The sequence below is a fragment of the Pseudophryne corroboree genome, chromosome 2, assembly GCF_028390025.1.
Source record: "Pseudophryne corroboree isolate aPseCor3 chromosome 2, aPseCor3.hap2, whole genome shotgun sequence".
Taxonomy (NCBI): Eukaryota; Metazoa; Chordata; class Amphibia; order Anura; family Myobatrachidae; genus Pseudophryne; species Pseudophryne corroboree.
The window spans coordinates 281,601,199-281,615,706 of record NC_086445.1 but is presented as its reverse complement, the minus strand read 5'-3'; the positions used below and the strand labels follow the sequence as shown (position 1 = coordinate 281,615,706).

Below are 14,508 nucleotides of genomic sequence, written 5' to 3'. Positions count from 1 at the left end.
GTTTCCGCACATTGAGGCGAAAAGGTTTTTTCACAGTAAGGACAATACGTGTTTGGAATTCCCTGCTTGAGAGAGTAGTAACTGTGGACTCAGTCAACACCTTTAAGAATGGGTTAGATAAATTCCTGTTGGATAAAGATATTCAGGGTTATGGTGCGTAGGCACTCATTATAGTTAATTTAACTAGTCCTAGCATAAAAATAACTAGTCCTATAATAAGACTGCATAGGAGACCACAAATAGGTTGAACTCGATAGACAATTGTCTTTTTTCAACCTTAGTTACTATGTTACTACCATAACTCTCCTTATTTCTTTCTAAAATTTCTCAATTACAAATATTTTGGCCTACGGGTAATTTCTGATACTCTAGGGCGCCGCGATTCAAAAAAGTTTGAGAACCACTGTCCTAAGGACTATTACTACTATTATTTGCTTGTTTTATCCTCAAGGATGATGCCATGCAATTCTAATGATTGTGTATGGAACATATTGTTCTCTAAAAGTATCTCAATCAAGCAATCATTCATGGAGACATCTTACCTGTCCATTGGGCACTGTTGCAGAATTGCCCACATCTCATACACATATATATATATTGTCATGGAGGTTCCCCCTCATTATACCCCAAATTTAGTAGTAGTAATATTAAGCTTTTAATATGGTTGGCTTTCAGAATTATTTTTTTGGTGATGTCATCTACATTTTTTCTTTCTTTCCTTTTTGTAGCGTTTATTTTCAGGAGCGGTGTGTATGATGACCTCCATATCATTTCCATTCTTCAAAAGTGACTCTTTGTTTGTCCTGCTGAGCAAATATACAGCCGGTGTTAAGTATGCAATGGAGCAAGAAGATTTTACTAGAATAAGCAAGACAGATCACCATGAAGATGATGACACAAATCAATCTGTCTCTTCAATCGAGGATGACTTTGTAACTGCATTTGAGCATTTGGATGAAGAGGAGCCTGTAAATTCAAATGAGAACCAAGGTACGCTGTCATTTCTGTTAGTTGTTTATCTTGGCCAGAATAGGGAAGCTGTGCATTTAAAATTACATAGGGCCTGATTCCAATTTTTATGCTAAAGCCTACGCAACTGCGATTTTTCAGCTTACGGACTATAGAAACCATGCAAATAATCAGTGTTCCTGATCGCAGGGGTGGCTATTTTTTGGAGCAGCTGTTCCCACACTGGAGTAATGTTGAATTGCTCTGGTGATAAATATCCCCCGCCACAACTTGTGGCAAGTTAGATACTTTTCAACAGCAGGTTACATTGGTTTCCACAGGGAAACATTGGGGGTAGAGTGGATCTTGATCCAGAGGCACCAACAGGCTAAAGCTTTAGGCTGTCCCAGGATGCATTGGGGCCTACTCTATAATCCCGCCACCAGACACTGTTAGTTCAGTTTCAGTTGGTGTCTGCAGCAGCAGGTCACTTAACAGGTGGGCTGCACTGGGCAGCCCTGAAGAAGCTTTTTCTGACAGTAAACTTCTTCGAAACTGGGCTGTCAGCGCTGTATGTCATGGTGACACTTCAGTGCTGCAGCTCTATCTCCTCTCAAGCGGTGTCGCATACTCCCGAGGCCTTTTCCCGGTTACTTGCGGCAGAGACGCTCCGGCTTTATGCACAAGGTCACATTCGCTCTCCTGGTTCGCTTGGCTTCTTTCTATACAGACAGCGTTAGTTAAGAAAAAGTGCACCTATTACATGATATATTGTACAAGTATTCTGATATATACCTGCTGTGTCCATATACTAGTCCAGTGCAGTTTTATTGTCCTAATAACTATCTGCATTGCCTGTGACTGTGTGCCTGTATCTGCTGTGTGGTTTCACTTTTCAGTGTTTCCCAGATATACAGTACCTATCACTATATTCTGTACCCTAAGAGACTAGGTTCGTCAGGGTCATATATATAGTTTGTCACAGTATTTACCCATTACGTGTAATACCGGATTTAATCGCTGGTGTTGTGTACTGTGTCTACAGTCACATACTAACGGTTTTAATCATAGGTATAATGCCAGGGGTAATCTGCGCACTTTGGTGATGAATCTGTACTGTTAGGGATGTGCTGCTTGTTAACGGGTGTCCTTACCCTCTTACTACTACACAAACAAAGTGGCTGCTAAGCCTAACAGCGCTCAACCCCTACAGTGGTGTCTCCTTATGAAAATATTGTGCAACACGAATATTGATGAATAAAAAAAATGAATATTTCTCTGACGTCCTAGTGGATGCTGGGGACTCCGTAAGGACCATGGGGAATAGCGGCTCCGCAGGAGACTGGGCACAGCTAAGAAAGATTTAGGACTACCTGGTGTGCACTGGCTCCTCCCACTATGACCCTCCTCCAGACTTCAGTTAGAATCCTGTGCCCGGCTGAGCTGGATGCACACTAGGGGCTCTCCTGAGCTCCTAGAGAGAAAGTATATTTTAGGTTTTTTATTTTACAGTGAGATCTGCTGGCAACAGACTCACTGCAGCGAGGGACTAAGGGGAGAAGAAGCGAACCTACCTAACTGGTGGTAGCTTGGGCTTCTTAGGCTACTGGACACCAGTAGCTCCAGAGGGATCGACCGCATGGAACCGGCCATTGGTGTTCGGTCCCGGAGCCGCGCCGCCGGCCCCATTACAGAGCCAGAAGCAAGAAGAATCCGGAAAATCGGCGGCAGAAGACATCAGTCTTCACCAAGATAGCGCACAGCACTGCAGCTGTGCGCCATTGCTCCTCATACACACTTCACACTCCGGTCACTGAGGGTGCAGGGCGCTGGGGGGGGCGCCCTGAGAAGCAATAAATACACCTTGGCTGGCAAATATATCACAATATATAGCCCCAGAGGCTATATATGTGATAAATACCCCTGCCAGAATCCATAAAAAAGCGGGAGAAAAGTCAGCCGAAAAAGGGGCGGAGCTATCTCCCTCAGCACACTGGCGCCATTTCTCCCTCACAGCTCCGCTGGAAGGAAGCTCCCTGGCTCTCCCCTGCAGTCTACACTACAGAAAAGGGTAAAAAAGAGAGGGGGGGCACTAAATTTAGGCGCAATATACATATAGCAGCTATAAGGAGATATAATTTAGTTAATCCCTGATTTATATAGCGCTCTGGTGTGTGCTGGCATACTCTCTCTCTGTCTCCCCAAAGGGCTTTGTGTGGTCCTGTCTTCTGTCAGAGCATTCCCTCTGTGTGTGCGGTGTGTCGGTACGGCTGTGTCGACATGTTTGATGAGGAGACTTATGTGGAGGAGGAGCAGGTGCCTATAAATGTGTTGTCACCCCCTGCGGGGCAGACACCGGAGTGGATGGACTTGTGGAAGGAATTACGCGTAAGTGTCGACTCCTTACATAAAAAATTTGACGACATGCCAAATGCGGGGCAGCCGGCTTCTCAGCCCGTGCCTGCCCAGACGTCTCAAAAGTCATCAGGGGCTCTAAAACGCCCGCTACCTCAGATGGCAGACACAGATGTCGACACGGATACTGATACCAGTGTCGACGACGAAGAGACTAATGTAATGTCCAATAGGGCCACTCGTTATATGATTGAGGCAATGAAAAATGTTTTACACATTTCTGAGGTGACCCCAGGTACCACAAAAAAGGGTTTTATGTTTGGGGAGAAAAAACTACCAGTAGTTTTTCCCCCTTCTGAAGAATTGAATGAAGTGTGTGAACTAGCGTGGGCTTCCCCCGATAAAAAATTGGTAATTTCAAAAAAATTACTAATGGCGTACCCTTTCCCGCCAGAGGATAGGTCACGTTGGGAAACACCCCCTAGGGTGGATAAAGCACTTACGTGCTTATCAAAAAAGGTGGCACTGCCGTCCCAGGATACGGCCGCCCTAAAGGAACCTGCTGACAGAAAGCAGGTGGCTCTCCAGAAAGCTATATATACACACACTGGTATTATACTGAGACCAGCTATTGCCTCAGCATGGATGTGCAGTGCTGCAGCTGCATGGTCAGACTCCCTGTCAGAAAACATTGACACCCTAGACAGGGACACTATATTGCTAAACGTAGAGCATATTAAAGACGCTGTCTTTTACATAAGAGATGCACAGAGGGATATATGCCGGCTGGCATCAAAAATAAGTGCACTGTCCATTTGTGCCAGGAGAGGGTTATGGACCCGGCAGTGGACAGGTGATGCAGATTCTAAAAGGCACATGGAAGTTTTGCGTTATAAGGGTGAGGAGTTGTTCGGGGATGGTCTTTCAGACTTAGTGTCCACAGCAACAGCTGGGAAGTCAGCATTTTTGCCACATGTCCCCTCACAACCAAAGAGAGCACCGTATTATCAGGTGCAGTCCTTTCGCCCCCAAAAGAGCAGACGGGGTAGAGGCGCGTCCTTTCTGCCCAGAGGCAGAGGTAGGGGAAAAAAGCTGCAGCATACAGCCACTTCCCAGGAACAAAAGTCCTCCCCCCGCTTCTTCTGCTAAGTCCGCCGCATGACGCTGGGGCTCAGCAGGCGGAGCCAGGTACGGTGGGGGACCGTCTCAAAAACTTCAGCAATCAGTGGGCTCGCTCACAGGTAGATCTCTGGATCCTTCAAGTGGTATCTCAGGGGTACAGGCTGGAATTCGAGACAACCCCCCCCCCCCCCCCCCCGCCGTTTCCTCAAATCTGCCTTACCAACGACTCCTTCAGAAAGGGAGGCTGTGTTAGAGGCAATTCACAAGCTGTATTCCCAGCAGGTGATAGTCAAGGTGGCCCTACTTCAACAAGGACGGGGTTACTATTCCACAATGTTTGTGGTACCGAAACCGGACGGTTCGGTGAGACCCATTCTAAATTTGAAATCCTTGAACACATATTTAAGAAAATTCAAGTTCAAGATGGAATCGCTCAGGGCGGTTATTGCAAGCCTGGAAGAGGGAGATTACATGGTATCTCTGGACATCAAGGATGCTTACCTGCATGTCCCCATTTACAATCCTCACCAGGAGTACCTCAGATTTGTGGTACAGGATTGTCATTACCAATTCCAGACGTTGCCGTTCGGCCTGTCCACGGCACCGAGGGTGTTTACCAAGGTAATGGCCGAAATGATGATACTCCTTCGGAAAAAGGGAGTTTTAATTATCCCATACTTGGACGATCTCCTGATAAGGGCGAGGTCCAGAGAGCAGTTGTTGGTCGGCGTAGCATTATCTCAGGAGGTGCTACACCAGCACGGTTGGATTCTGAATATTCCAAAGTCTCAGCTGGTTCCGGCGACACGTCTACTGTTCCTGGGGATGATTCTGGACACAGTCCAGAAAAAAAGTGTTTCTCCCAGAGGAGAAAGCCAAGGAGCTGTCATCTCTAGTGAGAGGCCTCCTGAAACCAAAACAGGTGTCGGTGCATCATTGCACGCGAGTCCTGGGAAAGATGGTAGCTTCCTACGAAGCGATTCCATTCGGCAGGTTCCATGCCAGAACCTTTCAGTGGGACCTGTTGGACCAATGGTCCGGATCGCATCTTCAAATGCATCGGCTGATAACCCTGTCTCCAAGGACCAGGGTGTCTCTGCTGTGGTGGCTGCAGAGTGCTCATCTCAGAGAGGGCCGCAGATTCGGCATACAGGACTGGGTCCTGGTGACCACGGATGCCAGCCTTCGTGGCTGGTTTGCAGTCACACGGGGAAGAAACTTCCAAGGACTTTGGTCAAGTCAGGAGACTTCCCTACACATAAATGTTCTGGAACTGAGGGCCATTTACAATGCCCTAAGTCAAGCAAAGCCCCTGCTTCAAAACCACCCGGTTCTGATCCAGTCAGACAACATCACGGCAGTCGCCCATGTAAATCGACAGGGCGGCACAAGAAGCAGGACGGCGATGGCAGAAGCCACAAGGATTCTCCGATGGGCGGAAAATCACGTGTTAGAACTGTCAGCAGTGTTCATTCCGGGAGTGGACAACTGGGAAGCAGACTTCCTCAGCAGGCACGACCTCCACCCGGGAGAGTGGGGACTTCATCCAGAAGTCTTCCAACTGATTGTAAACCGTTGGGAAAAGCCACAGGTGGACATGATGGCGTCCCGCTTAAACAAAAAGCTAGAAAAATATTGCGCCAGGTCAAGAGACCCTCAGGCGATAGCTGTGGACGCTCTAGTGACACCGTGGGTGTACCGGTCGGTTTATGTGTTCCCTCCTCTTCCTCTCATACCCAAGGTACTGAGGATAATAAAGAAAAGAGGAGTAAGAACTATTCTCATTGTTCCAGATTGGCCAAGAAGGTCTTGGTACCCGGAACTTCAAGAATTAATCTCAGAGGACCCATGGCCTCTGCCGCTCAGACAGGACCTGCTGCTGCAGGGGCCCTGTCTGTTCCAAGACTTACCGCGGCTGCGTTTAACGGCATGGCGGTTGAACACCGGATCCTAAAAGAAAAAGGTATTCCGGAGGAAGTCATTCCTACGCTTATTAAAGCTAGAAAAGATGTAACCGTACAACATTATCACCGCATATGGCGAAAATATGTTGCGTGGTGTGAGGCCAGGAAGGCCCCAATGGAGGAATTCCAGCTAGGTCGATTTCTGCACTTCCTACAGTCAGGGGTGACTATGGGCCTAAAACTGGGTTCCATTAGGGTCCAGATTTCGGCTCTGTCGATTTTCTTCCAAAAAGAACTGGCTTCAGACATTTGTCAAGGGAGTGCTGCATATTCAGCCTCCTTTTGTGCCTCCAGTGGCACCGTGGGACCTCAACGTGGTGTTGGGTTTCCTAAAGTCACATTGGTTTGAGCCACTCAAAACCGAGGTTTTAAAATATCTCACGTGGAAAGTGGTCATGCTTTTGGCCTTGGCTTCGGCAAGGCGTGTGTCAGAATTGGCGGCTTTGTCATGTAAAAGCCCCTATTTGATTTTCCATATGGATAGGGCAGAATTGAGGACTCGTCCCCAGTTTCTTCCTAAGGTGGTATCAACTTTTCACTTGAACCAACCTATCGTGGTGCCTGCGGCTACTAGGGACTTGGAGGACTCCAAGTTACTGGACGTAGTCAGGGCCTTGAAAATTTATGTTTCCAGGACGGCTGGAGTCAGGAAGACTGACTCGCTATTTATCCTGTATGCACCAAACAAGATGGGTGCTCCTGCTTCAAAGCAGACTATTGCTCGCTGGATTTGTAGCACAATTCAGCTTGCGCATTCGGTGGCTGGCCTGCCGCAGCCTAAATCTGTAAAAGCCCATTCCACGAGGAAAGTGGGCTCTTCTTGGGCGGCTGCCCGAGGGGTCTCGGCTTTACAACTTTGCCGAGCTGCTACTTGGTCAGGGGCAAACACGTTTGCAAAATTCTACAAATTTGATACCCTGGCTGAGGAGGACCTGGAGTTCTCTCATATGGTGCTGCAGAGTCATCCGCACTCTCCCGCCCGTTTGGGAGCTTTGGTTTAATCCCCATGGTCCTTACGGAGTCCCCAGCATCCACTAGGACGTCAGAGAAAATAAGATTTTACTCACCGGTAAATCTATTTCTCGTAGTCCGTAGTGGATGCTGGGCGCCCGTCCCAAGTGCGGACTGTCTGCAATACTTGTATATAGTTATTGTTAACTACAAGGGTTATTGTTGAGCCATCCTTTGAGAGGCATTGTTGTGTTCATACTGTTAACTGGGTATATTATCACGAGTTATACGGTGTGATTGGTGTGGCTGGTATGAGTCTTACCCGGGATTCAAAATCCTTCCTTATTGTGTCAGCTCTTCCGGGCACAGTATCCTTACTGAAGTCTGGAGGAGGGTCATAGTGGGAGGAGCCAGTGCACACCAGGTAGTCCTAAATCTTTCTTAGCTGTGCCCAGTCTCCTGCGGAGCCGCTAATCCCCATGGTCCTTACGGAGTCCCCAGCATCCACTACGGACTACGAGAAATAGATTTACCGGTGAGTAAAATCTTATTTTATTGAATGGTAATAACCCTAAGCAAGTATTTTGATGCTACTGTGGGCAAATAAAAATAGGAAATAAAGATCATTGATGTAGGGAAAATAGAAGAAATCTTTGAAAAACAAAACTTGAAAGGTGCAAGTCTGCACTAAAACAATTAAGCAGTGAAAATGAGGGAAAATGCAGATATGATCATGAGTTAGAAGTCATAAATGTTGTCACTTGTGAATGGATTCTTCACAGGTGCTCTGTCTGTATACCACTACGGCTGGTAATGAGTCTTTAAGTCTTATCAACTGATGCTGACTCTAAAAGGAGGCATAAATTGGTGAATGGGTTAAAGAAAATTAAATCAAAAGGTCCTAGTCCTAACCAGACTGTGATTGTCCTTATAAGTCTCTTTACAGATAGAGGACGGCGTCTCGTACCTCTAACGTTTGGGGGCAAGTGATGGTGCACTGTCGTTGCGGCCGTGAGATAAGGGGCACAGGTGCGGGTGGGCTGCGGGATCTCCGGGCTGCTCCGGACTGACTTACCCCTCTGCGTCCGTGCCTTACCTCGGTTCGTCCTTTTACGGATCTCCCCGTGAGTTGGCTCCGTGCGCCGGGTTAGTCGTTGTCGGGGGAGAGGGTGCTCTGCCTGCAGGGTCTGAACGGAACCTGCGGCTGGGACACACTTCTCCACTACGGAGATTCACCTGCGGGATCCTCTTTCTGCCAGTCTGTCTGTTGCGGCTTACCGGTGACTTGTCAGCGCCGTTGCTCTCGATCTTTTCTTGCACTTTGCTGCTGTCTGTTGATGTGGATTGGGTGTCCTATATTCTCCAACGCGTTTCAACCGATTTGGTCTTCCTCTGGGAGTCTTTGCAGTGATCGGGCTGTGTCTGGAGTTATATAGCAGGATGGTGGGATTCTCTGCTATTCGTCCATTGATCCAAGAATTTTATTGGATGTTGGAACTGTCAATCTGTCGTATGAGGGGAGAACCTTTGTGGAATGGGATTTGCTTCATTTCCTGCTGAGAGCACAATTAAAGCTTAATTGCCTAGTCCTGTGGTAGATGTTGGGTTAAACTAAACTTAGATAAAATTGGTGAAATGGAAGAAGCACCTGTGTTTATACACCAGCTGGGAATGCTAATGATGAAACAGAAAATAAAAATAAAATAAAAATATATCGATAAAGACCTTAATGGAATATAAATATATATATGATATAAATGCTGAATATAGACTGGAAAATGATGGTGATGTTGGTAAAATAAATGAAAGTAAAAATGAAATGAAATAAAAATAGAATAAAATCAAGAAGAATCAAATATATATATATAACAAGCTCAAGTAATGTGAAGCGATGTAAAATTAGCTTGAACCTGAATAAAAATGTAGTACAGATGAGTGTATTGGTAATAATTGGGTATCCATCTGATGGGATATCTGAATTAACTAATATATTGTGTTGAGAGTCCAAAGTCTCAATTATAGCTGTTTTTGGATCTCAGTTATAGCTGTTTTTGGATCCTACTTGCAGATGATAGATCTAACTTCATTATCAAGGTTTAACCCTTTCTGTGCCAATGTTCCTAAAGCAATTATGGTGCGCAGTTCTTCTTTGTTGATTCTCTGTATATAATCCTCTCCAGTTCTTTTTCACCTCTTTCAGTCCTGTGAATTTCTCTGACGTCCTAGTGGATGCTGGGGACTCCGTAAGGACCATGGGGAATAGACGGCTCCGCAGGAGACTGGGGACATCTAAAGAAAGATTTAGGACTATCTGGTGTGCACTGGCTCCTCCCCCTATGACCCTCCTCCAAGCCTCAGTTAGATTTCTGTGCCCGGCTGAGCTGGATACACACTAGGGGCTCTCCTGAGCTCCTAGAAGAAAGTATAGTTTAGGTTTTTTATTTTCAGTGAGACCTGCTGGCAACAGGCTCACTGCAACGAGGGACTAAGGGGAGAAGAAGCGAACCTACCTAAGTGGTGGTAGCTTGGGCTTCTTAGGCTACTGGACACCATTAGCTCCAGAGGGATCGAACACAGGACCCGACCTCGTCGTCCGTTCCCGGAGCCGCGCCGCCGTCCCCCTTACAGAGCCAGAAACAAGAAGGTGGTCCGGAAAATCGGCGGCTGAAGACTTCGGTCTTCTCCAAGGTAGCGCACAGCACTGCAGCTGTGCGCCATTGCTCCTCATGCACACCACACACTGCGGTCACTGATGGGTGCAGGGCGCTGGGGGGGGGGGGGCGCCCTGAGCAGCAATAATAACACCTTGGCTGGCAAAACTAACACCATATATAGCCCCAGAGGCTATATAGGTGTATATTAACCCCTGCCAGAAACGATAAAATAGCGGGAGAAAGCCCGCCGAAAAAGGGGCGGAGCCAACTCCCTCAGCACACTGGCGCCATTATTCCCTCACAGCTTCGCTGGAAGGAAGCTCCCTGGCTCTCCCCTGCAGTCCTGCACTACAGAAAGGGTAAAAAAGAGAGGGGGGGCACAATTTAGGCGCAGTATATATATATATTATAGGCAGCTATAGGGGAAAACACTCTGTATAGTGATATCCCTGTGTTATATAGCGCCCTGGTGTGTGCTGGCATACTCTCCCTCTGTCTCCCCAAAGGGCTTTGTGGGGTCCTGTCCTCTGTAAGAGCATTCCCTGTGTGTCTGCTGTGTCGGTACTGCTGTGTCGACATGTATGATGAGGATAATGATGTGGAGGCGGAGCAAATGCCTGTGAATGTGATATCACCCCCTGCGGGGTCGACACCAGTGTGGATGGACTTATGGAAGGAATTACGTGACAGTGTCAGCTCCTTACATAAAAGGTTTGACGACATAGGACAGCCGGCTACTCAGCTTGTGCGTGTCCAAGCGTCTCAAATGTCATCAGGGGCTATAAAACGCCCGCTACCTCAGATGACAGATACAGATGTCGACACGGATACCGACTCCAGTGTCGACGATGATGAGACGAGTGTACCCTCCAATAGATCCACCCGTTATGTGATTGAGGCTATGAAAAATGTATTACACATTTCTGATGATACCCCAGGTACCACAAAAAAGGGTATTATGTTTGGTGAGAAAAAACTACCAGTAGTTTTTCCTGCATCTGACGAATTAAATGAGGTGTGTGAGGAAGCGTGGACTTCCCCAGATAAGAAATTGATCATTTCTAAACGGTTAATGGCTGCGTACCCTTTCCCGCCAGAGGATAGGTCACGCTGGGAAACACCCCCTAGGGTAGATAAAGCACTGACACGCTTATCAAAGAAAGTGGCACTACCGTCTCCCGATACGGCCGCCCTAAAAGAACCTGCTGATAGAAAGCTGGAAAGTACCCTAAAAGCTATATACACACACACTGGCATTATATTGAGACCCGCTATTGCATCAGCTTGGATGTGCAGTGCTGCTGCTGCGTGGTCAGACTCCCTGTCGGAAAACATTGATACCATGGATAGGGACAATATTTTGCTAACGATTGACCATATAAAAGACGCGGTCTTATACATGCGTGATGCATAGAGGGATATTTGCCGGCTGGCATCAAAAATAAGCGCTATGTCCATTGCCGCCAGACGGGGGTTATGGACTAGGCAATGGTCAGGTGATGCCGACTCCAAGCGGCACATGGAAGTTTTACCCTATAAAGGGGTGGAACTTTTTGGGGAAGGTCTTTCAGACCTAGTTTCCACAGCTACTGCTGGGAAATCGACCTTTTTGCCACAGGCTACCCCACAGCAAAAGAAAGCACCGTATTATCAGGTACAGTCCTTTCGGCCCCAGAAAAATAAGCGGGCTAGAGGCTCATCTTTTCTGCCGAGGGGCAGAGGACGGGGGAAAAAGCTGCAGCACACAGCTAGTTCCCAGGAGCAGAAGTCCTCCCATGCGTCCGGTAAGTCCACAGCATGACGCTGGGGCTGCTCAGGCGGAATCGGGAACGGTGGGGGCACGTCTCAGGTTTTTCAGCACACAGTGGGCTCTCTCACAAGTGGATCCCTGGGTCCTTCAAGTAGTATCTCAGGGGTACAGGCTGGAATTCGAGACGTCTCCCCCCCGCCGTTTCCTAAAATCTGCCTTGCCGGCAACTCCCTCTGCCAGGGAGGCAGTGTTGGTGGCTATTCAAAAACTGTATTCACAGAAAGTGATCGTCAAGGTACCCCTCCTTCAACAAGGAAAGGGTTACTGCTCCACAATGTTTGTGGTACCGAAACCGGACGGTTCGGTGAGACCCATCTTAAATTTAAAAGCCTTGAACACTTATATCAAAAGGTTCAAGTTCAAGATGGAATCGCTCAGGGCGGTTATTGCGAGCCTGGAGGAGGGGGATTACATGGTATCCCTGGACATCAAGGATGCGTACCTGCATGTCCCCATTTACCCCCCGCACCAGGAGTACCTCAGATTTGTGGTACAGGACTGTCACTATCAGTTCCAGACGCTGCCGTTTGGGTTATCCACGGCACCGAGGGTCTTTACCAAGGTAATGGCCGAAATGATGATACTCCTTCGCAAGAAGGGAGTTTTAATTATCCCGTACTTGGACGATCTCCTGATAAAGGCGAGGTCCAAAGAACAGTTGATAGTGGGGGTGGCACTTTCTCAGGAAGTGCTACAACAGCACGGCTGGATTCTAAACATTCCAAAGTCACAGCTGGTCCCGACGACACGTCTTCTGTTCCTGGGAATGATTCTGGACACAGACCAGAAAAGAGTGTTTCTTCCACTGGAAAAAGCCGAGGAATTGTCATCTCTGGTCAGAGACATCCTAAAACCAGGAAAAGTGTCGGTACATCAATGCACACGAGTCCTGGGAAAAATGGTAGCTTCGTACGAAGCAATTCCATTCGGAAGGTTCCACGCAAGGACGTTCCAGTGGGACCTGTTGGACAAATGGTCCGGGTCCCATCTCCAGATGCAACAGCGGATAACCCTATCGGCCAGAACCAGGGTGTCGCTGCTGTGGTGGCTGCAGAGGGCTCATCTACTAGAGGGCCGCAGATTCGGAATACAGGACTGGGTCCTGGTGACCACGGATGCCAGCCTTCGGGGCTGGGGGGCAGTCACAAAGGGAAGAAATTTCCAAGGACTGTGGTCAAATCAGGAGATTTCTCTTCACATAAATATCCTGGAGCTAAGGGCCATTTACAATGCCCTAAGCCAGGCAAGACCCCTGCTTCAAAACCAGCCGGTACTGATCCAGTCAGACAACATCATGGCGGTCGCCCATGTAAACAGACAGGGCGGCACGAGAAGCAGGATGGCGATGGCAGAAGCCACAAGGATTCTCAGATGGGCAGAGAATCATGTGTTAGCACTGACGGCAGTGTTCATTCCGGGAGTGGACAACTGGGAAGCAGACTTCCTCAGCAGGCACGACCTCCACCCGGGAGAATGGGGACTTCATCCAGAAGTCTTCCAAATGCTGGTCAACCGGTGGGAAAAACCACAGGTAGACATGATGGCGTCCCGCCTCAACAAGAAGTTGAAAAGATATTGCGCCCGGTCAAGAGACCCTCAGGCGATAGCGGTGGACGCTCTAGTGACACCATGGGTGTACCAGTCGGTTTATGTGTTTCCTCCTCTACCAGTGATCGCGCTGAGCACAAAAAAAGGTGGGTCCCAGGGACCCCTCACTTTTAAAAATTGGGGTCCTACAGGTTCTTTTCTGGGTTCCATCGGAATTAAGGTTTTTATTAATATTAATCTTATTTGGACACTACAGAAGTGTTGCAAGGTGGGGGAATGGGGTGACAATGCTGCTGGGCTGTGTAGCATGCAGGACACTCTGCCCCAGAGCTTTAACTAGATATTTTGGTGCCCTTTGGCAGAAAGTGAATTGGAGCTCCACCTCCCAGAGCCGAAACTACAGGCTGTGCGCGCCGCGGGCGCGCCGCAAAAATTTAGGGGCATGGCTTCATGGGGAAGGGGAATGGCCACATAAAAGTGCCAATTCACATTGCACCATGTAGAACCTCCTATAGACACTGCGCCAGGTAGAGCACGTTATACACACTGCGCCAGGTAGAGCACGCAGTTATACACACTGCGTCTGGTAGAGCACACCGTTATACACACTGCGCAAGGTAGAGCCATTATACACACTGCTCCAGGTAGAGCACGCCGTTATACACACTGCGCCAGGTAGAGCACGCCGTTATACACATTGCTCCAGGTAGAGCACGTTATACACGCTACACCAGGTGGAGCACATTATACACGCTGCGCCAGGTAGAGCACGTTATACACACTGCGCCTGGTAGAGCACACCGTTATACACACTGCGCCAGGTAGAGCCATTATACACACTGCGCCAGGTAGAGCACGCAGTTATACACACTGCGCCTGGTAGAGCACACCGTTATACACACTGCGCCAGGTAGAGCCATTATACACACTACGCCAGGTAGAGCACGCCGTTATACACACTGCGCCTGGTAGAGCACACCGTTATACACACTGCGCCAGGTAGAGCCCGCCATTATACACACTGCGCCAGGTAGAGCACACCGTTATACACACTGCGCCAGGTAGAGCACGCCGTTATACACACTGCGCCAGGTAGAGCACGCCGTTATACACATTGCTCCAGGTAGAGCACGTTATACACGCTGCACCAGGTGGA

General features: G+C 48.3%; 1 protein-coding gene across 5 annotated transcripts in view; it reads left to right on the top strand.

Moving 5' to 3' along the window:
* Nucleotides 1-14,508, top strand: part of AKAP11 (A-kinase anchoring protein 11) — a 246,602-nt gene that overhangs the window by 139,803 nt on the left and 92,291 nt on the right. For all 5 annotated transcript variants that reach the window (XR_010214542.1, XR_010214538.1, XM_063952864.1 and 2 more), the window contains exon 6: nt 729-990. Coding sequence is in view for 3 of the 5 variants with exons in the window: in XM_063952864.1 (XP_063808934.1) it covers nt 729-990 (262 nt within the window). In the remaining 2 variants the exon portion in view is untranslated. The remainder of the gene's footprint in view (nt 1-728; nt 991-14,508) is intronic.